Below are 23,441 nucleotides of genomic sequence, written 5' to 3'. Positions count from 1 at the left end.
GGAAAAAATTGAATGACTTCCCAAAAAAATCGATGGTATTCTGAAATCTTCAATGCAATACTCAAAAAATGCAATGCAATTTCGAAAAACCTCAATTAAAATAGTATACCATTCAGAGAAATCCAAAATAAATTTAATCAAATCTCGAAAAAAGTCTAAGAAATCTGGGAGAAAAGTCAATGAAGTCGCGCAAACTTTCAAAGAAATCGCGAAAAAATTCAAGGAAATTAAAAAAAAAAAATATTAATAACACTCAAAAGAAATTCAATAATACCCCAAAAAAATCTGTTATTATATTTTTCGGTTCGCGCAGTGTCGATAACTTCTTGGCCCCGTACCCTAGGTACAGAACAAGTGACGCATATGGAGTCCCAAAAAAATAAATTAGAGCCCCAAAACATAAAAACAAAAAATTAAGAGCCTCGAGAACGGCTGAAAAACCACGAATCGTTTTATTTTTCATACATGCCATCAGAACAAAAATGTCAAGAAAATATTTCCATTTCATTTGCTTTAAAATATAAAAATCAACAGCTTTCGTGCTCAAAATATTACAGCAAAATTGTTAAAATCTTGAAGAAGTTATATTCTGCAATGCGAGCGGATTGATAAAGCGATACGATAATTTTTTCATTATTTCCTGTTTTCAAAATCCAAAAAGGCTTTCGGCATTTACATAAACTGAGTTGAGTATCGCTTTAACAGTTTCACCTGCATTCTAAAAAATACAGACGCACAACTCATATCTCACACGCTCAGCATACTTTTAGGCGCTTAATAGCCTTTATGGAGTAGCAGAGAGGATTTGCCGTTTTCCAACTAACTATGCTCAAAATAGCGCATGGAATTGGTATGAATGAAATAACAACAACAGCAGCAATAGTTAGTGTAATTCAAAATAGCCAGTTTTATTATAAGCTTTCATTTTAATTAAAAACGACTAGCGGATTTGTTATTCGCCTTCTTTTTTCATCCATAACAACAGCAAAAGCTCAAATGCAAAACTACGAAACAACCGAAAATGTTACGTACCGTCGTTACCAGCTGACGTGAGCCAGTAGCCGAATGGTAAATTAGTTGAGCAACGCTATCATATTTTCCATTTAAATAAATCGCGCACAACAGACCATTCAAACACACGCTCGCACACCAAAGAACGATGCGCATGGAAGGCGGTTAAAATGTTTCAAAGCAATAACTGTATATAACTGCAAATGAAATTGAAAAATAAAACAAAATGCAAATGCAAAAGCAAAAACAAACGCAAAACGGGTAAAAAAATACAATACGTGCCAACCAAAATTGGTAGGATTTACGGATTGGCAGTCATGTCATTGCGCTTTGTTGGTAAGCGAGGAGGAAGGGATGTAATAGGATAACCGGCTAGTTGCTAGTATGTTGGCTGACAGGTTGGCTGGTTGGCTGCCTAACTCCTGGCGAAGCGGCGCGTAAAATACTCTCAACTCAAAACAAACAAAACAAAAACAAAAATCAAAAAATTAAAAGCTTTCATCGCGCTCTGACCATGGCATAACTGACAGCTGACTGCTGCTTGTTGTTTGCTTTTATGTCGTGAAATATGAAAAATTCGATTGGGTTGCATCGCATTGGTAAGGTACATTAAGTCAAGCGGATTAGGAAAGTAATAGGTGTTTTTTTTTTGGTATTTAAGGTCATAAAAAAATCTATTCAAAAGGATTTATTTGGAGCTGCTGCTGCTGTTTAAATGTTTTTTTTTTTTTTTTTTGGAAATGCGGGGCATTGAAAATCAGCGCACTTTATAGAGATTTAGAGGATCACAAATAGGGTCCCAAACACAGAATTGCCACGCAAAACAGCTTTGCCTTCTAGACAGTAAAACAAATATCGAGAGCGTGAAACGATTTACAGAGTTATACTAAGCCCCCATGTCATTCAATTCAACCACCCATTCGTAATTGGCTCTCTCATTTGTAATTGGCGCCCCAATTACCCTTCGAATTACGTAATTCGCCATTCAAAATTTTTAGAGCGAATTACCTCATTTCAAGGTAATTCAGATCCAATTACCATGCGAATTGTGAACAAATTTAATCGGAATTTTATCGAACTAAGCTGTCAGAGCAGAGAGAATAGAAAAAATCAAAACAAAGAAAGGGAGGAAATAAAGGAAAAACACAATGAATTGTCAAATCGAATTGGGAATGAGTCGTGTAAACGGGGTATTCACCAAAGTAATTCAGAAGCGAGCTACATAACTGGCAGTGCTCGTGGGGACATGGTATAAGTATTAGTGTGAATAACATTCAAAGGCTTAAAGCTCTTATCTACCAAGAAGAAAGACTAGAAGAGCCTCGCGGTTTGATCGACCGAGTGTTTGCGGAAACGGCAACGCCACCTCTACGAGTCTAAGCCAATTCCTATTGACTGCCTCTTGCGCGAGACGAAATGGAAGGCCTCGAAGTGGCCGCACCTATGCTAATGATTTCGCTATAGCGTATGAACAACGTCAAATGATGCTCTAAACTGTTTAACGATCTCCTGCTACTGAGCCGCAGAAAGTGGCCGCTCTTGCTGCTAATCATTCAAGAGAGACATCTCAGTTGGGGGTGCCGTTACTTTGCTTTCTTCCGGACAGCGCAGACTATTGTGCTGAAATTATGCTTCCAGCAAGACGTTTCAAGATTTAGATCCCAAGCAGAGAGAGTAGAAGAAAGCTATTGTAACTTTCATCGATCGTTGGAAGCTTAATGGTGAAGAGGTAGAAGTAATCTCGAGCTGCTCATTTCGATTGACAGACTAATGTAGTGTCTTCCATGTTTAGGTTTAAACTAAATATTATAGATGCTGTAAATAAACTCGGAACTAGATTGGTAAAGATTTCTTTTAGTGACTGTCAGCTCCGTCATGATTAATTGAAAAATTTTCGCATGGCCATAGCAAAAGTTGGCTAAAAAGAACAGTGTGAATGTCATTTGGATTCCCGGTCACAGGGATGTGGAGGGCAGATTCTTTCCGGGAGAACTCATTGGTATGTCTTTTGTCACTTTCTCATTTTGAAAGGATTTGTTTACGCTTTAGTAAAAGAAAGATAGATACAAAGGGTGAGCTATTAGATCTCAGACAAAGAAAGCCTCATCGTCGGCACAGGGGAATAGTTTTCAGCGGTCCCGGTAAAGGACAACGTCTTGCACTATCGGGGGGTCAGATTTTTGTGCAGAATCTCCTTTTAGATCCGGCCGAGTCTGCAAGGATGGACCTCTAGTAGTCCTTCCTAAGGTTTCCTTCCGGGTGTACCCTGTTCACATTTGCTAGAACCAAATGGTCCCTAGCGACAATATTGAAAGCCCGTGCAGGGTTTGTAGGGCCAGAAGAATTTTGGGCCGGGCTTTTTAGGTTGCCGCAATGTGGTGGAACCTTTCTAAGCTCAGTTCCGTAGTGTTTGCTGAACCAAGAATCACGGTGGCGTCTTTTCTTTCCGTCCAATTTCGGCTTTCGGCAAGGATCCCCTAGTCCACTCCACCAGCATATTCTGCTCTCTGTTAGCAGCATTCTCACTAAATTTGGCAAGGAGCCTAGATGCCGCTTTTCTCTCTCGCTGCGCCTTCATCCCAGACGAACCTCCTTTTTTGCCCGAGAGCAGCCGGGCAAGGATCCATTTCCGCTTCCCTTCGAGGGATTAGCTCTCATCGTTTGGCATCAGGCCTATCACTATTGTGTAAGTAATGGATTCAGTTGTGCCGGTTCAACTACACTCCCGGCCGCTGTTGAACTACCCTCGGAGGCGGCCTTGTATGTAGAGGGCCGAAAAACTTACTCCATCGGCGGTACAGGCCTACTTAGCAGCTCAATATACAGTTTCTTGATACCTCTAGGGTTGTGTTAGAAGCGGTACTGAGCGACAGGACTTTCGGCCGTCAGGACCTCCTTGGATCCGCGCTAGCGGTAGCCAAGGGTTTTCTAACATTACTAACGCCGTGTCCATGAGCGGTATTTTTACCCGTGAAAGGGTCCGGTGCTATTTGCTGTTTCGTCTGTTGCATATTTATCCAAAGCGTTTTGGAAATGTGTCGAAAAAAGCCAAGTCCGAGACGACTCTACAAAACTGGTACAGCTTCGACAAGACCCGCACCCATTCGGTTAGAGCGTACTCTTCTTAGGCAAGCGAGTGGAATTATAACGGGTCACTACTTGATGGGAGACATGCTAACAGAATGAGTTTGACGGCAATGACTTCAGCCGGCGAAGAAGGAATTGAAAGTGTTACAGACTACCTCTATCACTGCCCTACACTATCGTGGGCAAGTAGACGCTCATTTTACGCTCACATTTTTGTCTGTCTAGCGGATCTAAGTGAAGCAGGAATTCATGAATTCTCGCGCGAACAGATGGGATGGAATACGAGACCTCAATTGGTACCACAATGGATCTAAGTGTGCCTCTCTCACACATCGGAAGCAGGCAGCCACTTAAATAGAACCTAACCTTATGGGCGAGTTTTCACTGATTCTAATTTATGATTGGACAGTGCAGAAAAGAAGGACCTATGTTTCTAACTGACAAGCCACATCGGCTATTTTTTTTTTTTGCGATTGTTGCGGCTCTCTTACATTTCATGAAGAGGTCTTCTTATTTTATAAATTAGATGCATTAGATGTAAATTTACTCACATTCGATGTGTTGATGTCCATGCAGGACATACATAGTCGATGGTGTAACAATTCTCTCTGCATTATTATTGTTGTTGCGTGCATTGGTAGGGGTTGGCATATTAGCGCCATCAATGGGCACATTACTATTCAAAACTGCATCTGCTGCGCCATATTTTGATGGGGTATTTGGTTTGAAGTCACTGCAAATAAAAGAAAAATTTATAAAAATTAATGGAAACTCACAAAAGGAAAAATGCTGCGTGATTAGCTGAGAGAAAGGGGAATTGGTTTAGAGAGGAGTTAGAGTTAGAGAATGTATTTATGTAAATTCTTTCGGAATATAAAAAAATTCCCAGTACAAGTAGACAATCTTAACAAAAGAAATATATGAGAAGAAAAACCGACCAAGTCTCCAACCACATCCGAGATAGAGGCTAGAGTACTTGAGCGATGACTCAAGAGCAGTGATGCAACAGCAGCCACCTAGCGAACAACAAAGCAAAGCAAAAAAAAAAAGAAGTGCCACAAGCAGAACAAAGCGCGAAACGCAAAGGAACATGCCAGAGCGCCTTGAAGTATGCTGTGATTTACTGTGATTGTTGCAACTTGAGTCCAGAGAGATATGCCGATGGAGAAATATTGAAGAAAAAATGCAAGCAAACAAATAAAAAAAGAACAAGAACAAAACGAAATGTTGCAACTTGAATGCAAGTAAATGCAACAGTGGCAGCTGAAGAATTATGTACTTATTTACATAAATGAATCCAAGAATAGAGGAGAGAAGGTAAGGGGTGACAAAAAGGAGGAAAGCAGACAAGGAAGGAAGGATTGAAGGAGGAAGGAAGGATTTAAGGGAGAAAGAAAGGAAGGACTGAAGGAGGGAAGGAAGGATTGAAAGAGGTAATGAAGGACTTAAGGAGGGAAGGAAAGATTGAAAAAGAAAGGAAAGAAGGCAAGCAGTAAAGAAGGGCAGGCGGCTGTAAGCAACAATGGACTGTAAATACTTGCAACACAATTCCGTTTCCAGAGAAAGTAAAGTGAAGTGGAGTGGAGTGGAACGCGCAGCGGATGGGCGGCAAAGGAAACGACGTAAGCCCACAGGCAACAATCGCAATGAATGCCGGGAAACGGTAAATAATAACAGCAACAAATGCCAACAAATAACAATAAAGCCCAAATTGTTGCATCACCAAAGGCGCTCGCAACAATGGGAGCTCGGGTGCACTACCCGACGCGACTCAACGCCAATTGCATGCAGCAACGCCACAGCTAAGGGAATTGCTGCCACCGGCTGTTGCACTGCTGGACTGTTGGGACATTTGACTGCAGGTGCTGGCAATAATTTCATAGCATTCATTCTTAAAGATATGAAATCAAAGTGGGAGAAAAAAGAGAAATGAAAAAAAACAGCCGATTTGCATATCAAAAAGGCGACTGATGATGAATGGCGGCTAAACAATGCCAAGCATTTATGCGTTGGGAGATGAAAAAAAAAAACAAAAACAAAAATACGAATGCAAGATAACACACTTTCTTGGAGAGCAGGTAAGGTGCGCGCAAATCGACTTTTGCCGCAAGCGCAATTGTACAGTTATTTATTACGGTTGAAATGCTTTACTATTTATGTTCTTTATTGTAAAATGCAACTAGAAATATCAATGCATACTCTTTGAATGCAACACTGCATACAGCACTGCAGCCTGCCTGCAGGTAAGCAACACTTTTGAATGCTTTTAACTTTTATTGCTGGAAAACGACTTTTTAAATTAGTTAATCTTTAAGCGTTTCAATGAAATTTGTTTTTAAAGTTGCTCAGTAACATTAACTCACGTCTTACGCCGCCCACTTCCATACGAGTAGGTATCAATAAAAAACTTTCGCGATGGCAATTTTTGAGAAAAGCTCCAAAAAAACAGGAATAAAGAAAAGCGAAAATCATTCAATTTAAAGTTGCCACTTTGCAAACGCCCGCATAAGCGCATCACACATGGCGCACACGCAGACACTTGTGAATGTGTGGGTAGATAAATACATATCTAAGTACAGTGGTTCCAAATTGGAATTTAGTGTTCATAATTTACTGGAGCCTTAATTGTTCACTCAACGTGATTCATTTTTTATTGAAAGCTTATCAAATGTTTATTTATTTATATTAAATTGTTGGCGTAAAGTGCACAAAAAGTAGCAAAAAGTAGTTGAAAATAATTGTAAGGTTCTCCAAAAACGAAAAAAAAAAATCACAATAGAAATCGTATTGTTATAAAAAAAATTTACCAAAATTAATTGTTTTTTTTTTTTAATTTTTATAAAATTTCTAGGTCCACAGCACCTAGTTCGCGTTGATTTTTACATATTTTTTTAGCTGACATTTTGTTGTGCATTTTGTTCCACGTACAGTATGCTGACAGTTTCTGCATAACGAAAAAAAATCATTAAAAATCAACGTGAACTCTTAGCCACTTGACACTTGCACTTTATTATACTAAAATTTAACATCTACAAATCTGCGTACCAAAAATTTGTATAAAAATTCAAAAAAAAATATATAAAATTTCCATTTTATTATTTATTTATTTTATTAGCTGGAGCAGCAAAATCTTTGTTCTTCAAAATTGCTACTTTTTCTGCACTGCACTAAAAAATTTAATACAAATAAATAAAAAATCGGGCTCAGCTGGCTCCTGCAAATTTTATAAGCTTTCATGAAAAACAAACTTGATCAAATTGATTGCAATATAAAGGCTTCGGTTTTGAACCACTGTGCGGCGCTTGTTCAGCAGCGCACTCCTACCACATTTTATTTCTCACAAAAAATTGCAGCAAATCGCATTAAAACTTCACCATTCAACGACTTTCTTGACAACGCTTCTTTTTCTAATTTTCTTTCTTTTCTTTTGGTTTTTCACTACATCCGAATTCAAACGTTTCACCTCCTCGCTTTTGCTCCTTTTTGTATTTCATGCGAACTGCCACCCATTTACTGCATGTCGTCCAAAACTTTTCGTGCCAAATATTTGCCAATTTTATACATTTCCTTATTTTTTATTATCCCAGTTATTCTACACACTTCAGCAGCGTCTTTTGTATGCGAATTTGGCGCCAAATTGTTATTCGCTAATTTTCGCATCAACAACAATAGAAAATGAATTCGAAATGTACAAATTTGTGAAAGAGTTTATGCAAAAAGGCAGAATAATTTCGCATTTCGTATGAAATGGCACTAAGAATTTCAGCAAGTTTCGGCCTGAGAAAAGTTTTAGCGATCATCAAAGGGTAACTAAAAAAAGAAAATACAGGAAACTGTAGCACACGACCAAACAGCCGTTCAACAAAATTAACTCACAACTTGGAAGATAACAGAAGAACTGGCTGTAAACAAAATGATTAGAGCTCCTTAAAGCAGTCACAGCAACATACACACACCAAACTCGTGGACTTAACCGGGGTCCAAGTGGCGTTGGATCTATCTAAGTAAGCCGTTCGGCACCGTGTGTCATTCCACGCTCCTGGCTTTCTCTCTACGACGACGACTCAAACGGTGGTCGATAAATAGCTGATTAGACACTCATCAGTCAAGTTCTGATATAAAATTCCAAAGTCAAGGAAAATTAAAAAGGTAGTCCCACATGGTGGTGTACCGTTCTGTTTGGTTTTTACATTTTGTAGCTTCGTACTTTCCTCAAATACCAAAGGGAGTCTCCATCATCTGATATGCTGACGATTACTTGATGATAACGTCCGGGAATGTAATTGATTACTTGTGCTCGAAACGAAACGGTTACCTCAGAACTTTTTCGCTTCACTGGAAGGAGCCTAACCTTCTACCCTACGGCAACCCTTTCCATCATTTAAACGAAAGAGGACAGACTACAGATTGGAAAACTACGAACCAATTCCGACAGTTAACAACCCGAAAATTCTCAAAATAATCTTCGATATCTTGCTTTCTTTCTCGGAGCAAACAACCGCAATTCCGAGAAAGTACAGAGCTGCAACAATGTCCTCAAATCGCTTGCCGCAGCACTTGGGGCAAAGATAAAGACATGGTGTTGGCAGCATACAAGACAATCGGCTTGCCGGTTCTAAACTATGGAGACCTGTCACAACACAGCGCTCCGAACAGCCACAGAGCACCACATGCATAATGAGGTTGAAAAAATTAATATGGGGGGTCTTTAATAGAACAACAGAAGCCAAGTCAAAAATGTTTAGAATTTTTTTCTGTCAGTCTGTATGTTTGTACGCGCATCACTCGAAAACTAATGCAGGGCACGCATGCAGTTCTCACCGATGCATTGCTAGTGAGGGTCTAACTTTAAATATAGAAAGCAAAAAATTAAAGAGTTGCCACCTGTTTGAAAATTGCAGTTTTATTATATTGAAAGGATAAAGTAAATATTGCAGTGGGATTTGCAAAAATTAAAAAATATATTTTGTTGAAGGTTGCCATCTGTTTGAAAATCTTAATTCAATTTAATTGATAACATAAATTGAATATTGCAATATGGGTATCAAGGAAAGTTTAGGTTTTAGTTAAGTTTAATGACGGAAATATTTTTGAAGAGGGTTGCCACCTGTTTGAAAAATGTATTAAATTAAAATGATAAAATAAATTAAATACTGCAATACGGATATCAAACAGCACAAAAACACTTTTAAGCGCAGTGAAGCACGCCGGCTATTTGCTAGTTTCGAATAAAATGTCGGCAAAGGTTTGCATAGAACTGGAAGAAGCTCATTGATAGAGTGCTACGAGTTACTATTTTTTATATTTGAAACAAATTATTTTATTTTCAGTTGAGCTCATTTCCGCATATCTTTCATCCTTTTCTTTTGTGTATTTTTCCATAAAGTGGGGTGAATAATAAACTAACGAAATTAAATCTACACTACCCCATTTCCCCGAAACCAACGCGCAACTCTCTCTCTCTCTCTGCCTCTTTCTCTATTCACATGTGCATCTGTCTACACCACTTGAGCGCTATTTAATCCTGTCAAGAATATTGCAACTCTGCAGCAGTAGCTGTCGACACTAGAGTGCTGCTTTTTAAATTAGCATACTGCTAGGCGTGAGAACTATGGCAAAAGCGATATGCGACTGAGGGACTGCTGATGCATACGGGGGCTGTCCTACTCAAAGCTGTGTTGCCACTCAGCGGTTGCATTTATTTCATTGGTCTAACTGTTGTTGCTATTAAGCGCAGCAGGGGAAGAGAAATGGGAAGCAGTGCACCGTGGACGGCAGCGCGCAATGTTGACGCGCTTTGTGGCAACGTTCATAGTCGCCTGTCGTCTGCTGTCGCCTGTCAGCTGCTCGCGTTTGGAGTTCTATATCATATTTCTTTTTCTTTACGCTAGCTGATTGCTGTTCACTTTAATGCGATTGCCGCAGCTGCAAACGCAACTGCTCGCCACAATTTGGCTGTGCAATAGCGTAAATTTGGTAAAAAGGAAAATGCGCGACTCTGCGCCGTTGTAGTTATGTTAATATATACAGTATGCGTTCAGCATCAGAAATTTAAATATAAAAACTCAAAATCGCTAAAAAAAAACTTTTTGCATTTTCGCACTCGAAAAGGCGAAAAACTAATTTAAACTTTACATTAATCAACAAAACTAACAACAGCACTGCAAAAGCAACAACTTGAAGTTAAGTTTTCATGAGTAAGTAACACTGAAGATTGAGGCGCGCAGCGATAACAGAGAACAACAACAAGAGACTGCCCCGAATTTAAAGCAACACTCAATACAGCTACAACAAAGCAGCTACCAAGAAGAATAAAAATCTACGCTTCAAATTATAACCGAGCTGCAGGGACCGCGCTCCCTCTTTTACAACCCCCCGCCCCGTTAGTCAGTCAACGCCGCCAGCTGCGCTGCTCTCCAAACTAAGCTTTCCAAACAACAATAACCATTTTAAACCGAAAATATCAACAATTACTACAATGAATGCAAAGAAGTAGCGAAGCGCGCGAACGCCAGCAACAAAATACTCGTACGACTGCAAAGCTGCTCAACGTGCGGCTGCTTAATCCTTTCCTTATTTTCTATGCCGGGGGACGCTGGCTTAGCTTTTTAGCTGCAAGTCGCTTTTTTCGAATTTCTTTTGTTTTTGTTTTTTGTTGCAGCATTTTTACCACTTTCCGGTCAATGATTTTCGCAACCCCTCAGAACATTGCTTGCTTACGAATTTTTAGTGGCCACTTTGTCGTTGCTTTATTGGTTGTGCATTTGTGTGATTGTTTTTCTTTTCGTCAGTTTTGGTTTTCCTTGTTGTTGTTGTTGCTGTTGTCTTTTTAAGCGGATTAAATTATTTCAGAAATCTTTAATGAACTTTTGTTGAAAATCTGCTGTTTTATTTTAGACTAAATTTCGTAATGCCAAAAAAGTTTTCAATTAGGCTTATAAGCAGCGCAATGCCCCAGGCGCCTTGGCAGGGAGTACTTACATACATAACTCAGTGCTAAGCAAAGCTAGGTTGGGTTGAGACACATTTAAAAGCTACTTATTGGTTGGGGTTTAGGCACAACTGTATGAGTTTATGTTTGGCCGTGCCATTTTAAGGCTTCAGTCAGTAAAAATAGCCTCAGCTTCGCCACTGTTTTAACTACCAACGGTCCATCTCCGGCTCGAAGGGCCCTGCATCTATAATTTAGGGGCATTCAACCGGCGAGACGATCTGAAGTGGGAGGTGCGAAAAAGTTCAATATATTTTCCAATAGCCATGCCTAGAAATGGATTAAGGAAAATGGATAGCTCTAAGAGCAGAAGTCACCAACGACTCATTAGAAACTCACTTATCTAAAAATGGCAAGTTTCTCTAAAATTAACTGAAAACTTGTGTACTGAAAAGGGATTGTCAATATACCCACTGAAGTCCGCCACATTGTCACATTTACCAAAAGAAGGAAAGTCTATGTGACTAAAACTATGTTGGCAGTCAATGCCGAATATCCTCAGCACGAAAAGTAGAGACGTTCGTAGTCGTTTGGTTCTCAAACCATTTCGGGATAATCCCGCTGAATGTTCAAACTCACAGCCAGCATTCTACCGAAATTATCCATTTGCAAGCCATAGAAGGTCAGAGTTCATGAAAGGGACAGGCTCTTAAGGGATAATATTTACGATTGACGAAGTCTCCAAAGTATGGTAAACCGACGGATTGAAGATGGACAACAGCAGTGCTAGGGCAGGCGTACTTGAACCAAGATTCCAGAAAAGTTTGCTGTTGGGCGCATACCCAATCATATTCCGGGCGAAAGTTTTCGCTATCGCGATTGTCTTACTGGAATGACGGTCTCGCAAGGCGTGGAACCCAAAGGATATACTGCAGAGCTGCTTAGGAGCTGGGAAGAATCCCAGATTACAGCCCACTAGCGGCAGTCAAATGTAATGGGACAAAACTCCTTCCAGAAGGAACTCCTAAAGACTCCTTGAACTTAGCCGGGAGGGCCATAGAACTTACAGGCTAACTGGCAGGAAACTGGAATTACTATAGACATGGATTACAAGTTCTGTTGGTTGGTGGGTGAAACTCCAGAGCATATTATTCTATTTGACTCCTGACGTACCATGAGCCGCAGACCGATGTAAGCCGAAGATTTGAGTGATAGATCCATTTAGGTGACAGCGCGAGTATAGCCGATGTAATAATAGTAATAATCTAAAATAAATAGAACTGATATACATATTAAAGTTCACACTGCGTTAGCTCCTTTAATCTGAAATAGGCCAAACTATGTCTGCTCGCCACTGTATGTGGCACTACCCTCAAGTTAACTCGAACTGACTTGGATCAGGGCACGCCTTTTCGAAGTGATTTCGTCGTGCCGGATCGAGGAGAAGCAATTTGGTTTTTATCATAAGCTTTTTACCCTAGGTGTACACGCGAACGTTTGCATTGCCTACCGAAGTGAAGACCGCTATTAACTTTTAAAATTGTTTAAATAACTTTTTGGATATTAGTCGGACCAACTCGGCTTATACCGGATGAATGAACGCTCCATCAACGTCGCCTTTGGTCAGTTGGCACAGCATAGCGGTCGAACCCGCTTTGGATTAGAGTTAACTTACCTGCACTGCTCTCATTTGAGCTTATTGCCTTGCATTAGACTACCACGACGGTGACGTCAGCTTCGGCTTGTCCTCGCCCAATACCTGCCAGCGATGAATAATTTGAATAGGAGAAGACATTGCCCTCGAAGTCGCAAAATTTGGTCTCTGATGCAGATGCCTAAATTCAGGCCGCAGAGGATATTGCCCTGTCTCTTCTCAAATCGTTCCAGATACTCTTTGTTGAGAAAGAAACCCATGAACTTCTTCGAAGCCCATGACCGCCCAGTCGGTGGGTTCATCGCAAGAATTTTCTAACGGTTGCTTCGAGATAGAATTGTCCGCGGTATGACTAGAACATATTCATTCGATCCATTACCTCCGGTTTTACTCCCAGAAAGATCTTTTCAATTTTTATAACGTTGGCTCCCTAAAGCGACATATATATCAGAATCTTATGGGCGATTACCCTAACGCTGGCCTTATATATACCATTCAGTCTCCAAAGGGTTTCTAAAATTTCGTAATAATTCATTAGCATCCAGCGTACTAAGGCAGCTCCGACCATTTACCCTGAGCAGCGTGGCCCCATAGTTTCTAACGCAGTCGTGCTCTTTTTGCAATTTTCGCCAATTTTCACCCTAATTCATTTCAAATTAGACATTCTATTCGTACGCCTCAATAATCAACAAAATATAATATCTCACAAAAATCGTCTAATAGCTTAATAAGTGCAAGCTAATTTTATTATTCTACTACGACGTCAATGCAATTCCCCAAGCTTTTATGCAATTTTTGTTTTACTTTTTCTCACTTTCTCAGCTCTTTCCCTTTATCTTTACTTTATTGCATTTTATTGCACACCACCCTTTTTGCCTGCCACCTCAGTCCGAATTATATACGAGAAATTGTGCATATATTCTCAGCACTTGCCCTCCTTGAAGCCGATAGCGCCAGCGACTTTTTAAGCCGCACTGATTGGCATAATCCGACCGCAAACGGATTAGCAACGCCCGACCGAGCGGTATTAAATCAGCATGTGGCAATGCCTGTCAATTGTCTGCTGTATGCAACAGCTGTTGCTGCACACAACAACGGCAGCGATTACAACGGCACAACCACCAACCAAGCTGGTAACAGTGGACGCTTGGCACTTAAGAAATTGTATTGCATGTATGTACATTAGGGCGGGTCAATTTGTATGGGACATTTTTTCGACATATAAGCATACATCACAGAAAGATTCTACGTGTAATTCCAAGCAAATTTGCCGAAAATAAATGGGTCTAAAATCAATTTGGTGTTTGCCAATAGAATAATACGTAGAATCCGCCCTAATGTACATATGTCTGAATGGAATAGTTTTTTAAATTTTCGCACATTGAAAGTTACACATATGTTTACTAGCAGTGTACCCGACAACGTTCGGGATGAACAAATGTTACGCGTCTGGGATACGCCACATCTCCTTGTAAAGCCTCATTTTTATAAATATACCTTACTATAAGCGTCTACCACAGTTATGTCTTCACACCAAATTTCATGTGACTTGAAGTTCCAAAGTTAGGGTTCCCTGAATTTGCTACCCCCTTGGGAGGTGACATGCCCCGTGTAAGCACTCAACCCCTTTTAGTTTAACATAATTGGCTACTTTAGTTATGTCTCCTCATCAAATATCTATCTCGTGTGCCTTAAGGTTCCAAAGTTATAGCTGATTAAAAATGTCACGCCCATGAGATGTGCCACGCCCTCTTGTCTAAAACCTTCATTAATGTCTTCCGTATGACACCCATATTGTTATACATATTGCAATTACCTAGTTCCCTTAATGCAAGTTGAATTGACTTCTCAACAGGTGGCAAACCCCTACCTGTAGTTTTGAAATAAAACCTCCTCAAACCCATGTCGATTGATACCCGTATTGGTATAATTCATTTCATTTATTAGCTAATTCCAAAATTAACATTTTTAAAACTGGCCAACCCTCTTCAAATACCTTAAAAATATTCTAAATGTTCTAATTACATTTTGTTAATTTAATTCGACTTTTCACAAAGTGGCAACCCCTTTCAAAATATAGCTATGAGCCTGATTGCTGTTGTATAATTTAATTTAATTCGACTTTTCAAACAGATGGCAACCCTCTTCACAATAAATGTAGCTATGGACCTGCTCCTTGCTGAGACGAACCGCTTCATACCTATATTATAATATTTCATTATAACATGAGTATAATTTAACTAAAATTTACTTTTGAAACAGGTGGCAACCCTCATCAAAATATAGCTATGGACCTTCTCCTTGCCGATATGAACCGTTTGGCGCACATATCCTAACATTTCATAAAAATGTTGTATAATTTAATTAGAGTTTTCAAACAGGTGCATGGGCGTAGCCAGGTAGGGGCAGGGGGGTGCTCGAGCCCCCTCCCCCCCTAACTTTAAAATTTTCCTCATATATGTATAAAATAGTACCCTGAAATGCCGGCTTAATAGGGTGGGCGCCCCCCTCCCCCCCCTAAATTTCATTCTGGCTACGCCGATGAACAGGTGGCAACCATCTTGAAAATATATCTTAAAATCTTTTCCTCGCCGAGACGCACCGTTTGATAAATATGTATGTTTTTTATCTTTCAAAACAATTTTGTGTAATTTAATTAAATTCGAATTTTCTGACGGATGGCAACGCTCTTCAAATTATAGCTATTAATCTACTCCTTGCCGAGATGAATCGCTCGACAGCTATTTTAATAATTAATATAACTTAGGTATAATTTAATTAAAATCGACTTTTCAAACAGGTGGCAACCCTGCCAAAAATATAGCCTTGCCCAGACGAACCTTTTGGCGCACATATATTTCAAAATTTCATAATTTTTTTTATAATTTAATTAAATTCGACTTTTCAAACAGGTGGCAACTGTCTTCAAAATATATCTTAAAATCTTCTGTTCCTGCCGCCAAAAAGAACCATTTGATACATACATATATTTTCAACTTTCATAAAAATTTTGCATATTAAATTTTAATTTTCAGACAGATGGTAACCCTCTTCAAAATATAGCTATTAGCCTTCTCCTGGATTTTTTAAAAGCCGCAATTTATTCTTAGTGGAATTAGTTGGGGGGCGGGGGGTAAGTCGCATCGCCAACGTCCCATAAAAGTGTCAACGCCGGGGATGCAGCAGCAGCAAACAGCTTGCGAAGGACAACAAATGTTGCTCATTGCCAATGTCAACCACAGTAGCGGATGAAGTAATTTTTTACTTCTGCAACGCGCTTCTTTGCAGTACTATCACCAAGTGGTTCACCTCATTATGGCCAAAAGCTAGTGTTTGCGCAAGGCAGCGCATTATTCACGCCACACGGCCAGTGGCAAGTGGCAGGTACCTACCTGTCCACTAAAGCCTCGACCAGCTCAACAAACTCAACAACATTATCGCCTTCATCCCCATCGGTCTGTCTGTCTATCAACATTAGCTAGCGCGGCTCCACATCAATGCCAACTTTGCAAGCACACCAATTACCCAGCGACTACTGAAGTTTGTTGAAGAGAAACAACAGCAACGCGTACAAACATTGTTGTCAGCAATCTAAGTAGTTGGCCCTGCAACTATGACTGCAGCAGCAATCACCTGAGCTGTGGCGCTCCCTCCCCAGCGGTTCACTGGTCAACGCGATAAAGGCATCAGCACACTCGATAAACCCCCACCTCTCAGTTCTCTCCAACTTTTCCTCACTCGCCTACAGCATCAGCGTTTATTATCGTGATGTGGCAGCATTTTTCTACACAAAATTTCCTAGTAAATGTAATTTTCCCATACATTCAACTTTTTCTTTTTTTTCTTTGCTTTCGAGCAGCATAGCCTCTTTCCGTTAACAGCTTCCGCAGCATTTTTTTACCCTCTGACCCAACTCGTTTTGCACTTTCTCGATAATCAGTGAATTATTGCCGGTAATTCAGCGCTGACAGTTTTGCGGTGTAGTAGAAATGTTGACGGGTCATCGTGTGGCAAGTAGCTGTACACACACACACACACATTACAAATCGTTTGCAAAATCAAATTGCCACGCCTGCCACTTAATGCAATCAATGATGGGGCAGATGACTGCAGCAGCAGCTGTTTGCTTTCCTTGATATTTTTGTTGCTGTTGTTTATGTTGTAACCGATATGAGCATTATGATCCCTATGTCCCCTATGCCCCCTACGTCCACAAGGTCTTAGCTACCCGACAACGTTTGACGATATTTGTTCGCTTTTTTCTCACTTTTCTGATTGCTGAGTTGGAGTTGCTTGCTTCGATTGATTGCATCAGCAAGTCTTTACTTGATGAGATTGTCGAAGGGAAAGCGACAGGCGATAGACTACTATTTGTACATACATTTGCACGATATCAGATGAGACCGGAGAGTTACGGAAAATTACAAAACGACAGGTTTTTGGCAGACGCGAAAAGCAGTTAAACAGCAAGACAACCCAATCAAAAGCAGGCGTCTAAGATTAGATAATTAATTAGAGGAGGTACGACATGACAGACCTATTAAGGCTCCTAGGCCTTAAATAAATGATCTTAAAATTGCCACCGAAATAGTACCTACGAAAGCACAGGTACACGAAGGTAATGTAAAGTTCTTCGTCTTGTTCTATTGCCCCGAGTGCGTTTCGATGTACTAGCTTCTTATGTTCTGCCCTGTCCCGCGAGATATGTTTTTCACTAAACAGTAGAGCCTCGAGAGCTGCAGTAGTTGTTTTTAGTATTGCTCTGGTAATGCCCACGCAGGCTAGTCATTTCAGTTTGTTAATCTTGATCTGAGCGGACTTCATTTATGTTATCTTTCACCACATAGGCGCGGCGTATTTCATGATGAAGACCTATATATACTTTGCAGGTACCTTGTTCGTTTGTGCAAGAAAAGGGCAGCTAATGGACTCTTTAATGAAATAATTCTTATGAAGAGAAAATAAGCTAACATTTCTCAGGTATTTAGAGGGCATATTTTATGGATACACATTTTTTTTTTTATCTAAATAAAAAGGACAGACTGCGAGGGGACAAAAAATAGACCCCTTGCATTATAAGCGGCGTCCAGAAGGCACATCTAACGTAGTTCCAAAAATCGATAAGTAGCTCCACCACTTCCATTAAGACTAACGAAGTAGACAGAGAAGAAATCAAAAGTGAGACCAATCAAAGTTTACAAATTCGCATTAAGCAATCAAGTGGGTCTGATCCACATCAAGTCCATGGTTCGTCAAAGCTATTAGGGATATGATAGTGCCCGAACCACATTTACATAAGATAAAATATGTACGCTTTTGTAAAATGAAAAAATCTGCTAGACTGAGATCAATCCTACGACCCAAATACGAGCATCTAGATCTGACCAGAAAATTCCAGCGTTTTTAATGTATTCACAAAAAATATATCCAATAGAGATTATCTGGGTACGTTTCAGTGCCGTAAGTTTCGTAAGGCTATATTATATCAACCAGCGTGGTTGTCCAGCGTATGTTGTTGAGGCTCAAATAAGACTGATCTTGCAGAGCTTTGAACTGAAATCGCCTGTATCTTTCTTCTCTGTCCTCATCAAAGCTAAACATCTGTTACGAACCGCTACCGTCTCCTACCGCTTTTAAAAAAATCATATTAAGCGTTACCAAGCTTTCTAAATGAACAATAACCAATGCGAACCACTTTTGGCCTTGGCACATCTAACCGGCGTTTCACTAACTACTTAGGGTGTGTTCACACAGAAAGCGGAGCCGAGCCGAACGAAGCCGTTCCAATCGGAGTGAAGCTTGCAAATTGCTGTAGCTACATATGTATATGAAAGTGTTCATGCGGCAAGCTTTTCCAGGGGCGTTTTGGAGCTGAAAGCAAAGCAGTTTTTGATTTTTAATTTTTTTTTTAATTTTTCAGCTTCATGGTGCTGCTGCTCACAAGACATCAAATTATTAATCGCTCCGCCTTTCTTCGCTTAGCACCGCTCGGCTTTCTATGTGAACGCACCCTTACTCGCGTATTCTTTTGAGCATGCAATTATGTGTAGGCATCGTGATGCCATGTGCTATTTATTACCAAATTGTATGACAATGATTATTGAATGTAAGGGTGGTACTTTATTATCGATTGCGGTCAATGTGAAAGCCTCTCTACATAACCCACTTGCTGCTGCTTCGTTTCTTAGAATATTGCGTTTGACCAGGGACTCAAAACTAAGTCGACCTAAAACGCCTGGGCTATAATAATTGGCCTAGAAGTGGCGTACGAATATACCACGCTTCAAAAGGGTGAAGGATTCAGCAATAGCGCAAACTTTAGTCCTTAAAACACGCTTGCAAAGTGAGGCAGGTGGACTGATCTTTTTACTGTTAGGGGTACAGAGAAATAGAAAACACCTGCTTCAATGCCGGCAATCTATTTTAAAGCTATAGGAGCGTATCCAGGCGTAGATACGTATTGAATTTACTGTTCCAATGGCAATTCGACGGTAGGACACCGAAGACCTGTGCGATTTTTGTAGGTCATGTGTGTATAGGATAAGGTGAGACTCTTTTTTTGGATGAACCTTAGTGAAAATTCGGAATAAAAAAGCGCAAGATCATTATTCCAAATTTTCAGCGGTCTGGCAGCATCAAGTTTGATGCCATGATTTGTCATATTTGCATTTTTCAAAATTTAATTCCTTTTTTAACCGACTTAAAAAAAAGGAGGAGGTTATCAATTCGTCGGAATATTTTTTTATTTTTTAGGTATTACACCGCAGAACTGTGGACCACGTGAATCGATTTCTAAAATTCTTTTTTATCAGAGAGGTGGTGCCTCAAGGCTGGTCCTACAATTATTCGATTTAGATTCGATCATTGGATGATAAAGAAGTTAACGATAAATTTGTATATGAGAATTGAAGTCGTTTGTGTTTGTAGCTAAATACTTTTAGTTTTACTAAGTGGTCCTTTACGTTTAGCCGAGCTCGGAACAATTGAACCCCCTCGACGGAACAGCATTTAGTCGTCTGAATTCTGCCTGGTTTTACAAATTATACTGATTGACATGCCCTAGACTTTTTAAGGGGCCTGAAATATAGGAAATATAGNGTCGTCTGAATTCTGCCTGGTTTTACAAATTATACTGATTGACATGCCCTTCGAGAGGGGGTGGAAGAAGGGTGAATCCCCTCGGGTCTAGACTTTTTAAGGGGCCTGAAATATAGGAACCATAACTTGTTACTAATTTTTTTGCAATTTAATTTTGAAAGACAACAATACGCACGATTTCAATAACTATTTTTCCGAACACAATACCTGGTACTGTAGCTAGAGCTGAACATCCCTGGACGTATATTCACCTGCTATTTGCACAGAAAACTCCAAAAAGATTACTAAATATTTACATTATGTACAAATGTATGTCAGTATGTACGCATAATATGATAGATTTCAATAGCAATTTTGAAGAAAATCGATTCTCCTGGTTCAGTTAAAAACTAGTTGGTTGTAGGTTTCCCCCAAAACGGGTAAAATGCACAAAAAAATTTTGAATTTTTTTAAAATAGTTTTTGGGGATTTTATTCGTTTTGGGGGAACCCCTTTATTGTTTTCAAATAGTTTTTATTATGTAGATAACATTTGTTAACTGGAACTACTCTTGCTACCGTTTCCGCACTTTACATTAAAAAATTTTATACAAGCAAATAAAAATTTAAAAATCGGTCTCCTTAAGCTTTCATTAAAATATAATACTTAATTAAATTGAGTGCAAAAGTGAATTGTGAACAATAAATGCCAGTTTTGAACCACTGTGCGTCGGCAAGTTACAATAGCGATCCGAATATTGTTGCTTACTGTTTACAGAATCGCGCCACAGGCCTTCTACTCAAGACTTTAGATAAGTAAAAACGCAGCCTTTCTCTGCTTATATTCCAGACTATTTTAAACTTTCCTTTGGCAACCCAAACGTGGAAAATTTTGCGTACTCACATGACGAACGGTGTATCTTCCTTCTTCGACATACTGTATTGACACTTCTTTGAGGATTTCTTTATTTATTTAATAAATTATTATAATATTTTCAAGCGCTTGCACACACTTCTTGTAACACTTTAAGTAATTGCAGTGAAACCCGGATCGAATGCGTTTTAACTATTTTTCCTTCTTATTTTTCTGTCTATATTTTAGTTTTTATTGCTTAGCACAAACTTTTTGCTTAAATTTGTTTTGTTTTTTTCTTAAAAAAAAAAGAAAAATAATAATTTACAAGCGCAATAGAAACAAATTTGGCAAGAGAATTTTTNAAGTAATTGCAGTGAAACCCGGATCGAATGCGTTTTAACTATTTTTCCTTTTTTATTTTTCTGTCTATATTTTAATTTTTATTGCTTAGCACAAACTTTTTGCTTAAATTTGTTTAGTTTTTTCTTAAAAAAAAGAAAAGTAATAATTTACAAGCGCAATAGAAACAAATTTGGCAAGAGAATTTTTCGAATTTTCACTTTTCAAAATTCTGGCTTTCTTTTCGAAACATACAAACACTTTGCACTTTACACTTTTCTTGTTTATCTCAAATTACAATTAAATTTACACGTGGTTCTCTTAAGCAACTCGCGCACCACCCACGGNTTTTCTTGTTTATCTCAAATTACAATTAAATTTACACGTGGTTCTCTTAACTCAACTCGCGCACCACCCACGACCATCAACAGTTAAGTGACAATTATCGGCGTTACTAAGAAACTATACTCGAGAATTTTCAAGTAGATGCCTTTTTTGATGGACAGAGCACGGATAAGTAGAAAAGAGAGGTGTAAACAAAAGAAGAGTCACACAAATGCATATGCAAATATTATTACCAACAACTGTAAAACAAATGAAAAACACTTGATAATTACAATTACAAAAACAATGCAAGGAGACTAATGTCATAGAGCAGAGCAGCGCAAGGGAAAGAAGGCAACGTGCAGAGCTAATCGCAAGCAATACACAATTTTGTGGTGCTGAGTGAAAGACGCTGAGGTGATAAGATTATCTATTTACTCCATATATGTACATATTTTTGTATGCACATACTTATTGTAAATGCTCAGCTTCATAAAGTGATTTTAATGTGTGGTGATATGTGCAAAGCCAAGAAGGCAAGAATAATTTAAGTAATTAAAACCAGTTAGTTAGTGACGTCCAGCATAGAGNTGAGGTGATAAGATTATCTATTTACTCCATATATGTACATATTTTTGTATACACATACTTATTGTAAATGCTCAGCTTCATAAAGTGATTTTAATGTGTGGTGATATGTGCAAAGCCAAGAAGGCAAGAATAATTTAAGTAAGTAGTTAGTGACGTAGAGCATAGATGTGGTTAACTCAAACAATTTTCGGGAGTTGACTCGATAACTCCAACTCACTCGATGACTCCAACTCACTCAGCTCATTCAACCAACTTATTCGACTAATTTTATTATTGCATATCATAAGGCTCTTTTCGTATGCACCTTGTGATGCCTTTGCTGAGACTCTTAAGAGTAAGGGAGAAAAGTGCATAGGAGTTTTTTGTTTGTTAATACTGATCAGTCCTTTTCCAAGAAACTGAAACGAAGTGTAAAGAGCATGTCAGACGTGGCAATATTTCTAACTTTTCTATGCAATTCACTGTCAACTTGAGAGAGAGAAATTTTATTTCGATGTGTGAACAGCCAGTAAGACGCCCAAAGACGCTTGTAAAACGTGCTATCTTAGCTGAAAATACATTGAAAATGTGCTGAGATACGACGTTTTTGGACCGGCTGCTGAGATAGGGCATTTTTCAGTCAAATTCTGAAATAGGGCATTCTTCAGTCAAATTCTGAAGTATGGCGTTCTTGAAAAGTTTTCTGAGATAAGGCGTTTTCATACTGGCTGCCGAGATAGATCGATCTTCCACTCAGGTATCGATATGTGCATTTGTTGGAAAAATATGACTGGAAAACGTTTGTCTACATATTTTTGCGTGTCCTATGCAACGTCGTGAATAATTTTTGGAGCGGTATCTTCAGCTTTAAACGCCAAAATTGGATCCACAATTCACTTCAGTTTAAATATCAACAGTAATTAAAAGTTTCACACTTATCGACAAGGCGAATTCATATACATAACGCACCCTAAAGGTGAAAAGGGGAAGTCCATTTTTTTTTCAAAATTTAGTTTTTGATAAAGAATGGCAGGTAATACAAAGTTACATAGATTTTTTGTCTCCCCTGAACAATTTAAACAAATGGACTTGGCGCCTTTTCACCCTTAGGTGACGATATGTACATCAATTCGCCTTGTTTATCGATATCTCGGTGCAACATGCATTCCAACATTTTAAGATATATAAAAAATCTGCCCTTTTCCCCTAGCACCCATTTTTATGACCGAAAATCCCTACAAGTAGGGAATTTTCCCTACATATGGCATCAGTGCCTTGCTGTCACATTTCGAAAATCAGTTTCAGAAAAAAAAATTTGCGAGATGTGACTCCAATTGAGAGAGCGCAAATCGATTTCGGAAATACATATATGTATTTCAATTTGCTTGTGCTGCACTAGAAATCTACCTTTCGGAAATAAAAACACTCTTTCGAAAGACACTTTACATTCAAGGTGTGACTGCTTATGCGAATGCGTTCTGAAATTTCTCAATTTGACAGCCTTTTCGAAATATATTTCATTGCCACGTCTGACAGGCTCTTACGAGTTATATGGTCATTTTTCATGGTTAACTAAAATGATCGATATTAGAG

General features: G+C 39.1%; 1 protein-coding gene across 3 annotated transcripts in view; it reads right to left on the bottom strand.

Moving 5' to 3' along the window:
* The window catches only part of ZnT35C (solute carrier family 30 member 3), a 220,484-nt gene that overhangs the window by 131,508 nt on the left and 65,535 nt on the right, over nt 1-23,441 (bottom strand). Inside the window, exons 1-2 of one of the 3 annotated variants that reach the window (XM_017610717.1) lie at nt 20,664-20,915; nt 4,650-4,831 (exon numbers count right to left, since the gene is read on the bottom strand). In XM_017610717.1, coding sequence (XP_017466206.1) covers nt 4,650-4,831; nt 20,664-20,695 — 214 coding nt within the window. In that variant the 5' untranslated portion in view covers nt 20,696-20,915. Of the gene's footprint in view, nt 1-4,649; nt 4,832-20,659; nt 20,916-23,441 lie in introns of those variants that run through there. The other 2 variants (XM_017610720.1, XM_017610719.1) reach the window with 2 other exon arrangements.

The sequence above is a fragment of the Rhagoletis zephyria genome, unplaced genomic scaffold (assembly GCF_001687245.7).
Source record: "Rhagoletis zephyria isolate East Lansing unplaced genomic scaffold, Rhagoletis_zephyria_1.1 Rzeph_scaffold_00334, whole genome shotgun sequence".
Lineage (NCBI taxonomy): Eukaryota > Metazoa > Arthropoda > Insecta > Diptera > Tephritidae > Rhagoletis > Rhagoletis zephyria.
The sequence above is the reverse complement of the archived record's forward strand: the minus strand, read 5'-3'. Positions and strand labels throughout refer to the sequence as shown.